Below are 21,390 nucleotides of genomic sequence, written 5' to 3' on the forward strand. Positions count from 1 at the left end.
TCGTTCCGTGACACTGATTGCTTTTTCTATAATTTGTATCTTTTTTATGTACTTTTGGTCCAATTAAATTGAAGAGTTCTTCAAAATCGATCGGAGACATGCGTACAAAGTTTTTATACTGTCCAGTAATCATTTGGTTTTTTAATATTGCTATCAATGATAAACCACCACATGTGCCTCTGTTTTTAAATAAGTTTGATGTCCAGTAACGTTATTTCTTCTTCTTAATTTGGATGAAACAATAACTAAGTAGAATCAAAGATACCAACACGTCCTCGCTGTCGGCTATCTTGGGAGTGAATGGCGACGAAAGCGGAGCACATAATTTTGACGAGCATGTTATGCCGATTTTAGAACACAGCGAAACATGCTCGATGAGTAACACGCTCGATATGAATGTTACATTACGTTGGTCAGTACCGACCGTTAATCAACTAATAGCAGGTTCGAGCGTGATCTCAAATTCGTGCTCAAGTCTCTGTTCTTATTAATAAATTGGACTTGAGTCACTAACCTCAAACTCAATCTCAGTGGAGAGTTGTCAAAAAACGTTCATATTAATAAATCAAACTCGGCCCTTAGGACGCACCTCAAGTGCGTATTTGGAGTTGCCAAAATCAAGTGCGGTACAACCACGACTTGAGCAGCTGTTTTAACCCAGAAATTAAATTAGTTTGAAGCATGTCAATAAACGAAGTTATTGCTGATATCGAATATTATAACGATATTTTATGGCCTAGGTGGATTCGTTTGCCTAAGCGGTATATCAGAGATGCCAGCAATCCATTCGAATACGATTTTAAGAAAAAGTACAGGTTTCATCAAGAATCTGTGTTCTTTATTGTGTCTCTCATACAAAACAATCTTCAAAAACAAGATAATAGAGGACTACCGATTGCTCCTGAAATAGCTGTTCTACTGACGTTGAGATTTTATACCACGGCCTCATTTCAGTTAAGTAGGTACCTAAAAAATCATTTTATAATCATGACAATGTTTTTATTTGAAATACATATTAAGCCCATATACTATTTGTTATTTCTAGACGGTCGCGGTGTGCAGCGACTTGCTAATGGTATCACAACCAACCGCGTCGAATATCATTAACAGTGTCTGAACTGCTAGCCAAACTCATCCGGCAATATATCATAACAATAGAAATAAGGGATTGCTTGTAACTAATTCTAGTAGGCTTCATAAGATACATAATAGCTTTAAGGGTAAATATATACACTTCTATAATAAAGGCCCAGCCACTGTTCAGGCATTATCTATAAATAAATTTAAATGTTTTATAAAAAAAATAGTTCTGTCGTAAATCCTATTACTCCACAGCTGAATATCTAAATGATAGGACAGCCTGGGACTAGATTGTGATTATTTTATAGCGATAGAAATGACTGTACAATATTGTATATTTCTATTGAAAAGAGCGCAAAAAAAGAATGCTGGGAGAGTTTATTTCGCCTCTTCTTCTCTCTCAGAGCGCCATTTGTTTTTAAGCGGTAGTAGTATCTAGTATATTAGAAATGACATCAAAAATAATTCTAAAGGAATCAATGTTGAGAAAATAAATGCCTTTTATCAAGTTTCCTCAAGGAGCTAAAGCTATGGCAAACAGGGAAATGCTCCAAGGAATGGGCAGACATGGACGCTGGCCTGGTCTACCAGAGATAGATTATATAGTGATAGTGATATCGATTGCACCCACGTAAAGATAGTGTCCACTCCTAAATGCCAACATAATGAGGTGTATCGTAACAGAAAATCTTACTTTTCCATTAATATTCAGGTAAGTACTTGTCTATATGGGTAACATGTCGCTATCATTATAACTTAATGAATAGATAACCGACTAAAACCTAATTAATTTACAGGAATTCGTCGGCCCAAGAATGGCATTTTTGGATATTGTAGCCAGATGGGCAGGCAGTATGCATGATTCAAGAACATTTTAACTGGCAGACTAGTGGGTGACAATGATTATCCTTCTTTAACATTAATGTTAACCCCTGTAAGACCAATAAAGACAACAACATTGAACAATCTAAATTTTCAAAATCTGTTATGACAGAAGAAGAACAAGAGTTCTTCGTCTTTGATGATATATTCCATATACCCCAGAAGATGTGCCAACAGTACTTTACAACAGAGCACTAATTAAGACCCGTAATATTGTAGAGAGATCATTTGGCATTTGGAAAAGATGATTCCCATTTCTACAAAGGGGCTTGGGAAACAAGCTGACTACGGTGGCATGTGCAGTGCTCCACAATCTCTCTTTTCATCTGAATTATGTTATAGAAGGCATGAGCCTGCACCTACAGTAGAGGAAGGAAATACAGACCACATGAATGAATTAGCTCATTCTGAATCTGGTTTTGTACTCAGGAATTCAAATATTTGCAAATTATTTTAGATAGTTAATAGTAATATGAATCATTATACTCTGTTAGAGCAGAATATTAAAAATAAATATTAGGTATAATATTCAATGTTTACTGAGCTGCTGCGGAATATATAGAAGTATATTATATAATTATACAATAAATAAAATCTAACATGACATTAGTTATTTTTAGAGATCAGATGTACAGAATTGATTTATCAATGTTGTTTATCCCTTTAGTATTGATGAAAATATTATCATACTAACTGCTGCTCGCGACATAGTCTCAATGAACACCTACATCTTGCTTGATTTTAAGTAACATATAATATATTCTCCAAACCTATTTGAACCGGAGTTACTCACTACAAACCATCCAAAGAGACTCAATTGAAATATCATTGTCAAATTGTACTTGAAGTACTGGGAAGAAAGTTCAATGGAGCACTATTTCCACTAAATTTTAGATATCCAACACATCTACTCTGTTTGCAGATATTAAAAAGGAAAAAAATATATGTAACATATATGTAGTCCTGACCATCATGCAAAATTAGAATTAAATCAAGTAGTTTTTGTATTTTGCACCAATATACATACAGACAAACTGACAAAAATAAATTATATATTATAAACTATTCTTTAAAAAATATTGAATACACAGATTTTACTTTATTATGATTATATCATATATTTATTGTGGTATAATAATAAAACACACAAAACATTAACAAAATGATATCACTGTACAACCAGAAAACAACCTGAGAGAACTTGCAACAGAGTAACCAATCAACTGCATTCAATAGAGCTTAGCAAAATATCAGTTATTACATAAAAATTTAGCATACATAGATGATTTTAATCATATACAGATACAAAATTTTTATGTAACCCCTTGATAACCTAATTAATAAATATCCAGCATCAATTCCTAACTTTAATATCACAGAGATGGGTAAAGTCTTATAGCTTCCTGTGGACTTATCTATGAATGAGTTTGTGGAGTCGGTTTATCTTCCCACTAGTTGTGAAAAGATTTTAAAGACTCAACAGTAAAGTTTTTGAGAAATTACTTAGATACCAACCCAAACAATTGTTTTAACATTCAAAGGTGAATTGCTCCCTGATACAATTTTCCTTTTCCACAATTCCCTTACCATAGAGACATACCTTTTCCCAACCATCCAGTAATAGCACTGCTGCCATTTTAGACATATTAATGCAATGATATGAAGAAAGATACATAAATTACACCTCGTTGATGCTTTTCATGAATTTTACCAAAATCTCAAGACAACAGAGGATGAAAGGATGACCTTAGTCATCAAGACTTAAGAGTTGACCTGGGCTTAGACAAAATTAACATATATAAAAGACCTGGACTACAAATTAATGTAGATAAACTCATACTGAGTTTCTATTATATAGAAAAAACTAGTAAGAAGAATCATAAAGATAGGACGTAAAATAGTGAGATGAACTCACGCAAACAAGTTTTATTTAGTACGTAGTAATTACCTACAACCAAAACTATCAATAAGACACAGTTGGACCCGTTGCCGAAAACTGCAAATCAATTTCATCCGCTCGTACTCGGGGACAAGCAGACTATTGTCTGTAAACAAAATGGCCGTCAGGTGGATTTAAGACATATTAATGTCTGCTCAGTGCTCAGACTCATATTTCTTTGTTTAGTTATGAATACACTGAACACATCCATAAAAAGAGCAAAACGATATCGAAGTTCGAAATAAAGAATAAAAGAATTAAAATCACAAATTGACAACAAGAAGTCAGAAGGAGGTTCAAAGTAAATGAACCACTAGTCACTACCTACGTAGCTACGTACCTACCTACTAATACTAACTACTATGTAGTACGGTATGAACAAAGAGAATTTAGGCACGTATGACGAAATACGAATCAATAATCACGAATCTGACATCTGTAATTTGTAAACTTCTTAGAATAATGGCACTATAGACGTGGTCTCCGCGTGCCCCTTTTGGATAGCAATAGTTTTGACAGGAGTAGTCTTAGCTGTTGTCATATTATTATTAAAAATTACCCCTAACGGATCCTTACATCTTATGACACAAAGTCACATACTCAACAGATGATTAGGAATATAAATAAAGTAAACACAATAATAAAAAGCGTGTACTGATGATAATAAATTTATTAAAGACCATAATATAACAAAAGATAAGTAATATTATGAATGAATGAAATTTCTTTATTCATTTGGGTACAATTTGTAGGCTTATGAAAGTCAAGTTTGATGCCATATTGGTTCAAGAGACTTCTAAAAGATTACAAAAGTAACTTCAATAATATTGTATGAAAACGGTTGGAATGATCAGGAAAAGTATTGTCTTATTTTTTATTTCTATTCACATGTATTTTTTTTTTTTTCATAAATCGAAGTTTTTTAATAATATGCATTAAAATTATGTAGTATTTCATTTATCTAACACATAATATATAATTTTTATAATCAAAACAAAATGCATCGACGTACTTTAAAAAACTAGATCCACAATCTCTTAATAAAAGGTCGTCAAAAATGTCCAAGTGGCGTTGTTTATACGTCTACATTAACTTATACAGATAAAATTAATACATTCATTTTAATTAGCACCTTACTTGGGAGCAGTAATGTTCAAAGTCTATTTATTGTATACCCTTATAAGAAGCTCATTGTTACTGAACACTTTGTCATTGAGTGGCGTTGTATTCCATGGGCTGTCAAAAAAACTGAACAAAAACTCTGCCTAATGGACGCGTAGGCTGAGTTTTGATTCAGACAATTATTAGCGTGATTGTTGTTTATTGTAAATCGTCAATGACAAAATATTATAAAAACTAAAACTTGCCGCTGGCAGCGGTGGCAGGGCTCCAGATAAAGCTATGTAATGTAAAGATAAAGTAATGTAAAGGCAGCAAGAATTCGAATTTACAAGTGATAGGATCACTGTGATGTCACAATAAAAATTATATTAATGTAAGCAATACCTTACAAGACTTAGACGCCAGGGAAGAGCTTTATTAACCATTCCAGATAGTTTATAAGTTTTGTTTATATTTTACTTTTTATCTTTATTTTATATATGAATATCACCGTAACTTTTTGTTTCTTTTTATGTATACTGGGTAATTTTGCCTTATAAAAACTTATTATTATTATTATTAAATGTGTTTACCATCAGCACAGCCTAGGAATAGAAGAGTTCGTCGTCGTTCGCCATCATTAACATCTATTAAAAACCCATATCTCCTAGTAATATTTTATGAAGATGATACTACATACAATACAGTAATAAAACAGTACTTTAACTTCAAACAAGAGCGCCAGAATCAATGCACGCACTAATAATAACACATATACATGATTTACAAGTATACGGTAGTTTAGTATTACACGTTGTAGCTAGGTTGAGACTTGGCTAAGGATTTCCACCTCCCAGGAATAAATCCATTAACACGAAAAAATATATTATATACTATTTAGATTGTAGCTCCCAACTTAAAAAGATATTGTGCTAATGTTAAATTAACAAGTGATGATATAAAATCACGCAGTAAAACAGTAAAACATAACGCTGTAGTTACTTTAAATTTTTAACAGTGTTATAATTATTAACGTTTTAAGTTAACAATTTTAACGACTATACCAACTCTACCATCGCTACTGCCCTTGCAAGGCGATCTCATATGCGATCGCTCTTCTTTGTATAAAAACCTTATGGCTCTCCGCACTCCATATCCCGTATCTATACCATAATTACCACATGGAAAAGACATGAATGTTTTCAAAGCATTGGCAACTATTCTATCTGTAAATGATATTAAATTGTAATTACTTTATCTCATGTATACTAGTTTTTAGTATGTACTATAGTAATGAGTTAACAATTAGAAACATTGAAATCAGAGTTTAGTTAGACTTTACTTCATCCTTTACTCACATAATAATGTACCAATTTATTTTATTTTGTACTAATCTGATGTTATGTTAATAATTTTCTAAATTCCGTTTATCCTTTTCTTTCCTCCTGTAACAGGTTTCCCCGTTTTAAGGCTGAATGCACATACTGTGCATTCATTTGTGCAGTGCCAAATAAAGAAAAAAAAATCGAGGGAGGTGTCATATCTCGTTAGAGGAAACTGTAAAAGTGTTCTGTCAGCTGTGGTTATTTCGTACAAGATATACCCACCTATTCAAATTCTAATAAAGTTGACTTAATTCTTCTTCGAAAATAAAAATGTTGGCTATTAGGAACCTTCTGAAAAGCTCTGCTTTGGCGAAGAATGTTGTACAGCAGAGAAATATGAGCGTCATAGCTGTTCCAGCAAGAAACAAGGTTTCGACGGGAGTAAGTGCATTTTTTTATTTGGATCAATGAAAAATTCTATATTTTAAAATAAAATGGAACCTATCATACATATTTAATAAGAATATATCTATGAAAGTAGAATTCTCACTATTAAACTATGTTTTAATGTACCTTGCAAATTACGTAACATTATAGGTTACCTTGTAGAATAGATAAGAATCAATCAACTTGTAATGTAATAAAGAGCATTGCCTCAAATTGAAATATTGATTATCACATTCACAGCGATCCCTATAAAGTTAAATCTACTTTTGTTTTTTGAAGTATACATATTTGATCGAAATTTTAAGTTTGGCACACCTTGATAAATATTGCCTATGGCCTCTTTTTATTTTTTGTATTGAAAGGCATATAAGAAATTTTATTTCTCAAAATTTATTCCTTTAGAATTCTTTTTGATGCCACTTTACACCCTACCACCACTTTGGAAACAAATGGCACTCTGAGAGAGAAGAACTATTGCAAGAAACTCTTGTAGCATTATTATTTGCACTCTCAGAATTTTGTTGAAAGTAAAGGAAAGCTGCTCCAAGAAGTCTGTGAACACCCCAGGAGTGTTCTGAACTCCTGGAAGGAGCTGGGCTGGTTGGAATGACTAGCCGACACTGCATGCAAAATGCACCCAACTAAGAGGTCTAATTGCGGAAACAGGAGCCCTTTACCAATACTAAAGGAAACCTGATTGTTAGTAAAAAACCAGCTGCCTATTAGTACACTAGTAATATCCGATGTGAAGAAATGTGTTACAGTTTACCGTCCATTGTGATGGAGTATCCACAACACTCAGTTACTTAGATTCTTTTTTGGCTTAGAAGTTCTAAACTAGTACTCTGATTGGCTGTATACCTAGGTAACTTCCATAATGCTGTTCCTGAAGGGTCACTGGGTCCCCATCTTGTGTGTATATCTTAATTACATTTCATTTATGACATGTAGTTAGTGCTCTGGAGGTCAGCCACCTATATGGTGGATTGATTAAAAATGTCACTGATTTTTCTTTGGTCAAGTTCTCATTTATAAATGATATAATTTGACATTAATTGAATATGGATGTTTGTTTGAGGAATTTTGTCACATTAATTAAATCCTCGTTCTACAACTCTACTGACTGTCCCATGTTTTCTTTTCAGGAGCTGCTCTTCCTGTCGGCTATAATGTTTGTTGGATGGACCTCAATCCCAGTGTACGTCCTGGTCAACATGAAACATTACCGCTCAAAGGAATAGATTTAAACCAACTAGTAATTCTGTAGTAATATGTATAAGTAAAAGTTAATTTATCTGTATATTTGTGTTTCATTTTCCTGTAGAAAATCATAAATACAAGCCCTATAAAGCAATATTATCACCTCAAAGCTCAAATACAATTGTTACCTTTCCCTGACGGAGGTATGTGGTTGTAACCACATATCTCCGCAGTGGATCAAAGGTCATGGTAGCTTACGAAGTAAGAACTCTGCTGACAAACTTGGCTCAGAGATGATAGCAATTGGACCTGAACTAATAGTCCCTCTCCCCTCTGGATAGCCTCTATCAGTCATAAGGCAGCACACCAAGGAGTATGTATTAAACACTTGATGAATGTGAGTGGACGTAGACAGGTGAAAGGAGTGGGTGGCTCTTTTGCACCAGATTATGGCTACCACAACAGTGCCTATTTCTGCCGTGAAGCAGTAATGTGTAAGTATTACTGTGTTTCGGTCTGAAGGGCGCAGTAGCTAGTGAAATTCCTGGGCAAACGAGACTTGACAACTTATATTTCGAGGTGACAAGCACAGTTGTAGTGCCACTCAGAATTTTTGGGTTTTTCAAGAATCCTGAGCGGCACTGCATTGTAATGGGCAGGGCGTATCAATTACCATCTGCTGAACGTCCTGCTCGTCTTGTCCCTTATTTTCATTAAAAAAAGGTGAAAGGAGCTCTACCATGTATAGACCAGAAGATTTCTCTAATGCTGTTGAAACTCAGACTACGAAGATTACATATATAACTCATGTGATAGCTGGTCACTATTTTTTACAAGCAACTGTTTAATATATATGTTACTGACAATACCCTGTATATTGCCTGCATGGAGGCAGAAGAGATAGCCACACATGGAAGAGAAAAAAAAATGATTTCTTCAATTAGGTCAAAATGACACTTATGAATGTCAAAGATTTTACCACCAAAAGTTGAGTTTTAATTTGAGGAAGTGGCAAGAAACTCATTGCCGCTCTTTTTAATCTATATTTAATTACAGTTTCAGCATTTTTCATTATGTATGTGAAGTGATGCACTAAAATTACACAAACGTTTTGACTAACTTGTGTAAGAAAAATATGGAAAGAAGTGATCAATCTTAAAAAATGCACTCTTTAGAGTAGATGCATTATTTCGTATACACTCTAAATAAGTAAAGGTTATATTATATAATTCGAGCAGTTATATATAATATTTTGACTAGTAACCTAAAATGGTTAGGTAGTAAAATATTTTTTATTTTAAAAATTTATAAAAAGATACAAATTCCCCAAGACAGGAGCGACCAGGAACCCACCATAAGCAGCGTCTGTTAACGAGCATGTCGCATGGACCAGCCATCGCTTCGCTCGCACATATTTTTTATGCAAAAGGAAGACCCAACGAACACAAGGGTCACCTGGTGTTAAGGGATTACCGCAGCCCACGATCTTTTGCAAAACCAGAGGAATCACAGGAGCGTTGCCGGCCTTTAAGAGGGGACCCGGGTCAAGCGTATATTGAAAAATAGGTATTTGAACAAACTATTGCTGTCGCGCCGCGCCCGAAACACAACGATCTATGTGTGCGTGAATAGCCCGTGTTTTGTGTGAGTAATGCGTAAAAATGGCATTTTTTACGATGTTTGAAGAGTCATATTTTCTTTCGTCGTTATTTGATTGAAAAAAACAAAACGTACCGATATAGCTTTAGCATATCTTGATTTTGTGACAAAAAATCTTCTCTTTAGAAGCACTATCCAGGGAGAAAATAGGGGAATACGTTTGTATGGAATAACGCTGCTAGCGTAAAGCTCCCCTCTTAAGGGACGCGCACGCACATTACATTTACACATAACTGAAAACAGCCAAAGCTAATATTAAACTATGTTTATCTGTAGGTATATACTGATATAAATAAGCTTGGGATGGGTATAAGGATAGGTTGGGTTAGGTCAGATAGGGATGTATAAAAATCAGTTTGTGAGATTCTATTATATCTCTTTTTCAGAGAATTGATGATATAAGCAATTTCACGAGATAAGCCTTCCTAAATAAATGCAGTGAAGATTCTTGAAAGAAGAACGTAACGTAACCGTTCGGAGAAGCACCGCAATTGTGCTCGTCACTTTGAGACTTAAGTAATATGCTAAGACTTATTATTATTATTTATTTTATGGAATAGGAGGAAAAACGAGCGTTCGGGTCACCTGTTGTTAAGTCATCACCGCCGCCCACAATCTCTTGCAACACCAGAGGAATTACAGGAGCGTTGCCGGCCTTTAAGGAAGGTGTACGAGCTATTTTTGAAGGTGCCCCTGTCGTATCGACCCGGAAACACCGCACAAGGAAGTTCATTCCACAGCTTTGTTGTACGTGGAAGAAAGCTCCTTGAAAACCGCACTGTGGAGGACCGCCACACATCCAGATGGTGGGGATGATATCCTAACTTGTGGCGTGTCGTGCGAAGGTGGAATTCGGCGGCAGGAATCAGGTTAAACAGCTCTTCGGAACACTCCCCGTGATAAATGCGGTAGAGGACACACAATGAAGCGATATCTTTACGCAACGCTAAGTGATCCAGCCGTTCACAGAGCACTGACTCTCTCTTGAACAGCTGTATCTATATGGTACATAATACCTTTGGATGATTCAATATAAAAAAAGACATACATAGCGTATAACAGTTTATTTAGATTAACATTAAGCATGCGAAGAACATGATCAAAAGTGGCGCGGTTTTGATCAAGATGGCGGCGCTTCGCTGTATTGGCGCGCATTCTCGTTCCAACCAATCAAAGTCATCATACAACTCGCGCTGTTTAAGAATAGGACCCAATGTTGCCAACACCCGCGCATGGTAGGCGTTGATATATTTTATCTGTAAAAGGTATAATTTAATTTAGAATCTTAATCTTTTTTTGTGTTGTAAATTTATAAAAATAGCTTATTATATTTATGAGAGCTTAGTTGGTAACACGCTTTAATTTAAAGTAATATATTAATGCGTCTGTTAATTATTAAGTTTTACTACAATTGCGCGTAAAGATTACACGCACACACTTATTTTGCTGGGCTTGCAGTTTTTTCATTTTTTTTTATGGAATAGGATGACAAACGAGCGTACGGGTCACCTGTTATTAAGTGATCACCACCGCCCACAATCTCTTGCAACACCAAAGGAATTACAGGAGCGTTGCCGGCCTTTAAGGAAGGTGTACCCGCTTTTTTTGAAGGTACCCATGTCGTATCGTCCCGGAAACACCGCACAAGGAAGTTCATTCCACAGCTTTGTAGTACGTGGGAGAAAGCTCCTTGTAAACCGCACTGTGGAGGACCGCCACACATCCAGATAGTGGGGATGATATCCTAACTTGTGACGTGTCGTGCGAAGGTTTCCTACACATTTTTTTCTCTCTCGAGGTACAATGTTGATACCATCTCAGTGTGGCCTCTCTGGTGCCTCTCTTGTTTAGTAGATCACTCACACCACGTTGGCCCGACTGGTTGCGCAGCCATGGTGTCTCGGTGATATATAGCCCTTACGGGTCCCTTAGTCAATATTTTTCAAAACTCTCACCTCGTCATCATTGAGCAGGTTGACATCAAGACATGAAGTTTGATGCGGTGCCAGTGATATTGTATAGAAGGCGACAGCACCCGTGCCACTAAAGTCTCCCACCATGCCTTCAGCCTGGAATAATACAGTTATTACTAATATTCAGTTTATCTCTTACTTGAAATAAAATTCGTAACTATCGTTGACTTTTCTGTCCCAATAAACTTATCGACGGTAGCTCACCTTATCCGTACACGCTGTCTGCCAATGGGAGGACGTATAGCTTACCAGCGATAGAAGTTTGTATGGAAATTGCAATTCACGAGTCCCAATATAAGGCGATAAGAATGACTTTTCGGGTATTTTGGGACAGCTAATGACTGACAGTAGAAGGTAGTAATTTATCTCTATCTGTAGATAGTATATTGGGAACGGCCGTAAGTCTTTAATGGACGTGATACACAATACTCCGAGTGAAATACTTCTTAAGGTGCTTACAGATTGGTAAAACTTAACATTAAATGTATCATGCAATGAAAGAATTCGCATTAAAGATAATTTTAAGAAAATTAATTACTAAATTTAAATTTAAAGAGTTACAAAAGAATATATTTTTATAGACCAATAACTTATTGAAACGCCATTTTTTTATGTCCTGCTCGTCTCGTCCCTTATTTATAAGGGACGAGACGAGCAGGACGTTCAGCTGATGGTAATTGATACGCCCTACCCATTACAATGCAGTGCCGCTCAGGATTCTTGAAAACCCCTAAAATTCTGAGCGGCGCTACAATTGCGCTCATCACCGCGCTCGTCACCTTGAGACATAAGATGTTACGTCTCATTTGCCCAGTAATTTCACTAGCTACGACGCCCTTCAGACCGAAACACAGTAATGTTTACATATTACTGCTTCACGGCAGAAATAGACGCCGTTCTGGTACCCATAATCTAGCCGGCTTCTTGTGCAAAGGAGCCTCCCACTGGTTAATCCGGCGCCATCTTTAAAGGTGCTAGATATAAACAGAAATTTTAGTTTTATTTTAAAATAATAAAATGTCATAAACTTACATAAATGTGATCAGCGTTCCTGTTCATTTCAATAACTTCAACTAAGTCTTCATGCCTGATACCATATTCATCAACTTCGTAGAACCCCGGCTCTAAAATGAAAATAAATGAAGAAAAATAATTAGGATAATAATAATCTAAGATCATTTATGTCTCCAGATAGACTGTGACACAAATAAAATTTGCGCTCTTTCACTGAGACGTAGCGTTGATAACACGAGGCATCCTCAGGACGTGTTGTCTCACACACTTGAGTGTGGAGGCGAAACACGTGTCGAATTGTTTTAAAAACAAATATTGGCGGAATTAACACTAAAGAAAACTGAAATCATTTGTATAATTATGGATTTCCGCACAGTAATGCCTAATTCAATAAATTTTCTAACATCTTGTATGCTTTGTGCAACTTGGTTAAGTTGTGGCTTCATCGACAGGATCTACTTTACAGTTGATAAACTGTTCAACCCTAATATTTGTATATTAGGAAATTAACTTGAGACGTTTCATGCCAACCGTTTAAGTGACGTATCGTTGATAAATCTTGTATGTCTTGTTCGACTCTCAGATTGTGGCTTCATCTACTGAATCTACTATAGAACGGTTGGCTCAGTGGAAGAGCGCTCGCACAGAACGCGAGAGGTCGCGGTTTCATGTCTCGTATCGTTCAAAAATTTTGTTTTCAAATTTAATTTGTGTAATTATTAATCCCAGAAGTTTGGGATATCACTTTAAAAGTAACTAATTAATTCAAATATAAATATTTAAGTAATTAATTGAATTATGCAACGAAACGAGCCGGTCATAAACAATCTAGTGATTCGCAGTACAGCATAAGATAGAGTGAAGCGGTTTGGGCGACGTAAAAGAATGAAGTCATCCGAGCGCTTAATATAAATATTATTGAAATAAAATTGTGAACTTACCGTTACTAAATATCATTCCAGGAACAATTCCAGGATCTGTCGCTATCAAAGCGCTCAGGATTCCTGATGGACCTTCGTGGACGTTCAGGTAGTGTCCCACTCCGTGACCTGTACCGTGGGCATAATTCAATCCCACATCCCACAGAGCTTTCCGCGCTAGAGTTTCCAATAGATTACCCTGACGACAGAAAAAGAAGACAAAATTACTTTTGAAGTCATTCTGAAGACATAAACATTATTTTTTAATATAATAATAAAAACATTTTCACATTTTTATACAAATTAACTTGCCCCAAACTAAGCATCGGCTGTTAAGACAAGATATATTTAATGTGATATATATATTATACTTTAACATACATAAAAACGCATGATAACGAACGAATGCTGAAATGAAATGTATAAATACCATTGGACAGGCTGTTCAATATGTTTGACAGCAAATTTTTTGTGCCTATTTGAAGCGCCACTCGCGAGTGTCCTGATACAATAGCGAGGGTACTAATTTTGACGTATAATACAAATGGCTGCGAAGGAACGTACTCTGAAGTATTTTTACATTTTGAATTTATTTCGTTCGTTTTCCGTGTTATTTGTACTTCAATAATCAACGTAATAATGTACATATTTTTTTTGTAAATAGTTTCCCGCCATGTTTGCTTAGGTTGTCATCATAGTTTTAGTACCGCAGACTCTTGCTACATAGCCAACAGTGCTAAAATGGCGAATATAAAACAGGCACAAAAGTACTTTGACAGCAGCCAGTCCAGTGGTATATAGTAGCGGCCAGTGGCGTGCGTCTTTTCGGACACTCTAGTATAAAGTGAAAGTACTGTTCTATTACTCGATCACGCCATTGGGCTGTAAAGGCATAAAAGGCATTTATTTTCTCAAAATTGATTCCTTTATAATTCTTTTTGATGTCATTTCTAATATACTCACTACTACCGCTTCGGAAACAAATGGCGATCTGAGAGAGTAGAAGCGGCGCAAGAAACTCTCCCGGCATTTTTTTGCGCTCTTTTTAATCAAATATACAATTACTATAGTACTGTCATTGCTATTGCTATAAAATAATCATAATCTAGTCTCAGGCTGTCGGATCAGTTAGATATTCAGCTGTGGAGTAGTAGGATTTACGACAGAGCCATTTTTGAATAAAACCTTTAAATTTATTTACAGATAATGCACGAACAGTGGCTGGGGCTTTATTATAAAAGTGTATACATTTACCCTTAAAGCTATTATGTATCTTATGAAGCCTACTAAATAACTATAATTTTAGTAAATTATAGTTATTTCTAGTGTTATAATAATGAAAATCACTATTAAGAGCAAAAAGGTGACGATTTTTGTGAATGTATATATATAAATGTGCTGACAATGGACAGTCAAAATAATTATTTATTTAAATTTTTCTTTGTAGGCAGCCTATATGGGTTTTTATTATTCTTACTATGGCGTGTTATGGAGAAATTTAGAGAGTAATCTTATTTACGTAAAAAACGTACGAAAAATCATGAGAAATGGTTTGTTTTTTGAGTGATTCTCATCAGCTCAAGCTGCGGTTTGAAGCTAACCAAATTTAGTCTTACTCATCACATTCTTTTTTCAATTTTATTTGTGGTTTAGCTATCAGTCTGTGGAATGCTTTACCTATAAGGAAAGCTCAGACGGTCACACTGAGTGTAAAATGTATCATCCGGTAATTTCGCCATTCGAGGACTTTACTGCCCCAACGGCCATCTGTCCGTCGAACGATGTGCCCTGCCCACTGCCACTTCAGTTTCATCATTTGGGCTATGTCAGTGACTTTGGTTCTTCTACGAAACTCCTGTTATCTGATCTGATCTCCCAGGGAAACACCGAGAATAAGTCTTCTCCATTGCCCTCTGAGTGACAATGAGCTTTCTCATAAGACCCAAAGTTAGCGACCACGTCTGGCAACACACACTGGTTGAAAACCTTCGTCTTCAGACACTGCGGTATTGGGCAGCGTTCGGGAAGATTTAACGGACCTTCCCGAACGCTGCCCATCCGAATTTCATTCGACGAGTGACCTCATTCGCGTAATTGGACCTGCCTAACTGGATTGTTTGTCCGAGGTAGACGTACTCGTCGACAATTTCGAGAGTACAGTTCCCAATTGTTATGGGAGCAGGTGCGAAAATGTATGGTATAACTAAAATAAAGTTTGTTTGACTTAAAAAATACACAATTTGTTTACCGTAGAACCCTTGGGGAAGACTGCAGTTCCCATGAGAATTTGTCCCTTTAGTACTCTGGTGAAGGTTAGGCGCTGCATCGGGGTAGGAGTGGACATGTGACGAGTTCTGGTGATGTCCGTGGTTCCATCTCTGTTGGGACAAATTTAAGGAAGAAGTAGTATGGTTATAACTTGTTATTTATATGTGATATTCCCGCACTTTTGCGATTAAATATACATATTTAAATAGCACCAAAATTTATGGGCGATGCGGTATTCCAACCTCTCTCTTTCAAACTAAACCAAAAGCCCGAATGACGCATGATCCATAAATCTTGGTATGTTTGTGCAGAAGGACGCGGTTCGTATCCCGACATGTATCGTCTATACATTAAGGTACAAATTAAAATGCCACCACACAATAATACGCAATAACTTAGATAATTTATTCGTCTAGAGACTCTCGCTGTTAGGAAACGCATCACAACAGACCAGATTTGATGGTTGAGCTGTAATAAGAAGAAGAAGTGGCAAGAAACTCGCTGTGACAATCAAAGACCCATGAAGGAGCCCTTAGCTATGGCTAACTTAAAAATAGGAGCCATGACTCATTCGATACGGAATGACATCTAGAAAAATGTATTGAAAGTATGTATGAGCACCTTAGATTTGGATTAGGATTGGTCTCCGCTGCGCTACAACTAGATATCGTACTCCCTAAGAAAATTAGAACTTTTTATTCGTGTTATTATACACTGAAGTTAATAAAACACAAAATACATACTGATGATATGTGATCCGGGTGTCTTTCTTATTTCTTGTAGTATTATTTTTGCAAAGCTTTCTACGCAAGCCGGCTTTTAGTTTCAATTATTACCAAAGTTACACATTATTCGAGACTGGCTCGAGTAGCTCACTTGGGCGTATTATTAGTTGTCGCACTTTGCGACTTCGCCTGTGGGATCTAGTTGGAGTGCAGCGTAGACCAATCCTTAATCTAAGATTATCACATAAAAATTGCAATTGCTATAAATAAATTAAGATGAATAATAGCAGTTAGTTCTTCGTTAATAACTAAAAGAATGCCTCAAGGTACAATCCTGGGTCCATTACTATTTCTAGTTGATATGATTCATATTTTAGTAGGTTAAATGTTAGATATAATTGAAATAATAATAACACAAATTATATTTTTAAACAACTTTCTGTACACAAAACTCATACCAGTCCGAGTAAGGAATATTGCACAGGTACGAATTAAACAGCTGGTAAAACTAAAAACAAATTCTAAAAAGGATCAACTGCTCACGCATACCTTAACGATATCCATAAGATTTACGAATAGATACTAATAAAAATAGACATTCCAAAAAGAGATTTGTATAAGAACAAATCGTTTAGTAACTCACAGATACTGGCCACCAGAATCCACCAACAGTATGTCTTCCTTGGTGACCACCCTTTGTTGACCTTCCCGCGAGGGTTTGTAATGGATGATGGCCCCGTTCTCACCAGCACCGGCTATTGTGGCAAACGAGGGTCCTCTGTAGTGGTCTTCTTCGCTGAGAGAAGTAAAATAAAATACCAATTGAAAATTTACAAAATAAAAGTCTTGAATCGTTTATAGCAAAAAAGATCAAACTCTACTTAATTGCGCTTTTAGTCTGAGTTTAAGGATCATCTTGAAATTGTGAAACTAGCAGTTACTGACTTAATACTCTTGCTAAAAGGTGAGGCCTGACGTGGATCGTTGAATTTGCGTAGTGCTAAGATTCACTTGACGAAGTAGAGTATTTGTCATTTCAGAGAGGGTAAGCAAAGAGAAAATATTTATATACAATACAAATACAAAATGTTTATTTTCTTTATCAAGTATGTACATAAATCAATATTCATGATTGGAGCCTCCTTTTAGGCACTATAACGCCTGTGTTAGAAGACTCCGCTCTTCCATAGCTTATTAATAATTATTACAATATTTACAGACACTCAAACTCTAACTACTAAGAAGTACAGGGTGGACCAAAAGTCCGTTTATAATTGGAATGATGATAATAAAAGAACTAATTACAGTAGATCAAAATTGTTTATTGTTTTCGATAGCAAACAAAAGGGGAATTTTTTTCTTAAAAATCACATCATCCATATGCAATCCTTTATTATTCTGGCATTGCTGCAATCTAGAGCGGAAATTTGCGATAACAGCTTTACATGTTTCTGTTGAGATGTTTTGGATTTCTGTGCGAATACGATCCTTTAATTCGTCAAGAGTTACTGGGTTGGTTGGCTGGAATGCAGGGGTTTTTGATCACCATGACATAGTGTCACTCCAATAACGACAATTTTGTCTATTAACATGCCCATTTAGGTGGAAGTGTGCCTTGTTGAGAAAATAATGTTTGTAAAACTGGTGAATCGCTCTACCATTTCGTTACTGCAACCTAGTGGCATGGTCCAGAGGCCTTAATTCCTGCACCATTTGGATTTTATAGGGATGTAAACTTAAATCTTTCTTGAGAATGCGGTTTAATACATCATTATCTTGGCACGTTAAGGACAGCAGACCGCTTTCGAGTTGAAAGTCCAGGTTGGTCACGAACAAACGATTTTACTCGCTCCACGATTTCGGGGTCCCTCGACGTTCTAGGTCGCCCAGATTGAGGAAAATCCATTGTTGAACCCGTCTTCTCAAACTTGAGTACCCATTTTTTAATTAATACACCTGATGGAGCTTGATTTTTGTGTCGTATCTGGTAATGATTACAAAACTTTCGTTGAGCTAAGGTCGCAGAATCGTTGTTTCGATAGTACTCGCGTACACAAAACGCACGTTGACTACCGCTAAACGACGCCATGGTACTAAATTCCCATTGGCCGCTCTTGCAATGCGTAACCCCTACACCCCCCTCCGCCGCCGCTGCTAGACGCGGCAATCGATTCAAATATAAACGGACTTTTGGTCCACCCTGTATATCTAAAAAGTATGTATAGTAAGAAATAAGGTGTGTAAGGTGTGTGCATTGGGTGTGTTGTGAGTGATAAGTAAGGTGTGAGAGGTATTATGAAGTGTGTATGAGTCAATGTGTGTTTGTGATCAAATGAATGAATGTTAAATTAATATTATGATTGTGTTAAAAGTTCTTCAGTTTCTGTATAAGTGAGTGAATTTATCCAACTTTTTACATTTATAAAGTGGTATTTAATGGATATATATTTCCTTGTTAACCCTATTATAAAGCATGGCTGAGAGCTTACATACAGCGTGGCCTTATAATGGTTAACTATCTTACCTTAATCACAATATATTATGTAAAGTGATGCAACAAACATACTCAAACGTCAAATAGTCAATGCCTTACACGAGTACGTCAAAGGGGTAAATGTAAATTAATACAAAACAAAAGTTATTGATTACAGTAGCTGCATCATCCAACACACACCGTAAAAAAATAAAGGTATTCTGTGAGGATTTTATAAGTGATTATTCTTAAAGTATATATATAATATACTTTAAGAATCTGAAGCCGAGTCTCCGGCAACAGAATCATCCTTCCACCACAAGCAGCGCCCGTTCACGAGCATGACGCATGAGCCAGCCATCGCCTCCCTCAACCATATTTTAGGGAAGCGGACGACCCGTCCCATGTCGCCGCCACAAGGCAAGTAGGTGTCAGTGCCTACGCTACAGATTATATTATTATATATATTTTTGAATATTTTTTTATGATTTACGGCTAAGTAACTCTGTTCGTCCGTTCATTCAGTGTCGCTAGAGATACAGATCTGATACAGTCAATGATAGAATAAAAATGCATGTTAATAATACCCCCTCAGCTCATCCAATTTGTCGACGATGTCGATCTCCGTGACATTCACGCCAGAATCAACAGCCTCGTGTACCCAGCGCAGGAACCTCACAACTGCAATACCGTCCTTCACGTGAGCTGATCTGAACCCCTGTCAATCAAGTATCATGTTTTTTTTTATGAGTATAAGGGACTACATGAGCCGGAGTTAAGTCTCATTTGCCCAGTTATTTCACTAGCTACAGCGCCATTCAGACCGAAACACATTAATGCTTACACATTACTGCTTCACGACAGAAGTAGGCGCCGTTGTGGTACCCATAACCTCGCCGGCATCATGTGCAAAGGAGCCTCCCACTGGTCTGGTTGATTACTATAGTGTGCATACGTTCAACTGATGGTAATTGATACGCCCTACCCATTACAATGCAGTGCCGCTCAGGATTATTGAAAAACCCAAAAATTCTGAGCGGCACTGCAATTACGCTCGTCACCTTGAGACATAAGAAGTTAAGTCTCATTTGCCCAGTTATTTCACTAGCTACAGCCCCATTCAGACCGAAACACATTAATGCTTACACATTACTGCTTCACGGCAGAAACAGGCGCCGTTGTGGTACCCATAACCAAGCCGGCATCAGCCAAAGGAGCCTCCCTCTGCGAAGCTCTGGCGTTCACTGCATTCTCACAGCCCTATTGTACGGAACACTGCAGTGTTCGCTAACTATGGGCCTTATGAGAAAGCTCAAAGTCGCCCAAAGGGAGAGGTCTATTCTCGGAGTTTCCCTGTGAGATCTAATCAGAAATAAGGAGATTCGTAGGAGTACCAAAGTTTTTAGAGTTTTACCAGTGGGAGGCTCCTTTGCACAGGATGCCGGCTAGATTATGGGTACCACAACGGCACCTATTTCTGCCGTGAAGCATTACTGTGTTTCAGTCAAAGTGACGCAGTTGTAGTGCCGCTCAGAATTTTTGGGTTTTTCAATAATTCTAAGCGGCACTACATTGTGATGGGCAGCATCAATTACCATCAACTAAACGTACTGCTCGTCTCGTCCTTTATTTACATAAAAAAAAAGTCACTGACAAAGCCTGGATCATTGCAAAACCGAAGGGGCAGTTGGCAGGGTACATAGCTTGAGATGGCAATTAAGTCCTCGAATGGCGACGACGTACCGCAAGACGCAGTGTTGGTGGCCCCCACAAGATGGACACAGAAATACATTTGATGAGGACAGCACAAGACGAATCGTCGTGAGGAGGCTTTTGTCTGGCAGTGGACGTCTTCCGGCTGAAATGATAAAAATGATTATTGTACAAGAAACATTTCATTTTTTTTGGCACAACTCACCTTTAGTTCCACATCGTTTTTGACACATTTCATCAAGGCCACTGGCGACACGGTTGATAGTATATTTACATTGCCTCCCTGAAAAAAATGTTTATTGTAATAAAAAAAAGTGTGTGCGTGTAATCTTAACGCGCGATTGAAGTAAAACTTAATTATAATTAACTTTAGGAATAATTAACAGAAACATATTATATATATACTTTTTTTGCTTATCTGAAAGCTCATAGACAAAATATGTTATTTTCGTTTGCCCTTGTTTGTCCCACCAGGACCACTAGGACATCCAGTATATAACAAATATTATTAAAAAGTTGAAAGACAAGAAGATTTAATTTTTACCATTAAATATATACATACATTAATTAAAGCCGTGTTATTAATAAATAATTGTAAAAATAATTAAATTATTAATATCACACATATCAATATAACGTTGTTATTGAATATTAACGAATATGGCTGTATG

At 36.5% G+C, this 21,390-nt stretch overlaps 2 protein-coding genes across 2 annotated transcripts in view; one reads left to right on the plus strand and one right to left on the minus strand.

Moving 5' to 3' along the window:
* Positions 1-4,574: 4,574 nt before the first annotated feature.
* Positions 4,575-21,390, minus strand: part of LOC126977913 (xaa-Pro aminopeptidase ApepP-like) — a gene marked incomplete at its 3' end in the record, with an annotated part of 34,804 nt that continues 17,988 nt past the window's right edge. Inside the window, exons 9-17 of the mRNA XM_050826598.1 lie at positions 20,925-21,002; positions 19,594-19,724; positions 17,177-17,329; positions 15,789-15,918; positions 13,562-13,739; positions 12,639-12,730; positions 11,589-11,702; positions 10,731-10,889; positions 4,575-4,601 (exon numbers count right to left, since the gene is read on the minus strand). Of these exons, the coding sequence (XP_050682555.1) occupies positions 4,575-4,601; positions 10,731-10,889; positions 11,589-11,702; positions 12,639-12,730; positions 13,562-13,739; positions 15,789-15,918; positions 17,177-17,329; positions 19,594-19,724; positions 20,925-21,002 (1,062 nt within the window). The remainder of the gene's footprint in view (positions 4,602-10,730; positions 10,890-11,588; positions 11,703-12,638; positions 12,731-13,561; positions 13,740-15,788; positions 15,919-17,176; positions 17,330-19,593; positions 19,725-20,924; positions 21,003-21,390) is intronic.
* Positions 6,530-8,074, plus strand: LOC126977920 (uncharacterized). The gene is made up of 2 exons (XM_050826611.1): positions 6,530-6,768; positions 7,920-8,074. The coding sequence occupies exons 1-2, from the start codon at positions 6,658-6,660 to the stop codon at positions 8,013-8,015; spliced, it is 207 nt and encodes a 68-aa protein (XP_050682568.1). The 5' UTR covers positions 6,530-6,657; the 3' UTR covers positions 8,016-8,074.

The sequence above is a fragment of the Leptidea sinapis genome, chromosome 2 (genome assembly GCF_905404315.1).
Source record: "Leptidea sinapis chromosome 2, ilLepSina1.1, whole genome shotgun sequence".
NCBI classification, from domain to species: domain Eukaryota; kingdom Metazoa; phylum Arthropoda; class Insecta; order Lepidoptera; family Pieridae; genus Leptidea; species Leptidea sinapis.

Excerpts from the sequence above, each read along its gene's own strand:
- LOC126977920 (XM_050826611.1), top strand. The coding sequence starts at position 6,658 with ATGTTGGCTATTAGGAACCTTCTGAAAAGCTCTGCTTTGGCGAAGAAT. Across the intron at positions 6,769-7,919 it reads GAAACAAGGTTTCGACGGGA|GAGCTGCTCTTCCTGTCGGC; the intron begins GTAAGTGCATTT and ends TTTTCTTTTCAG.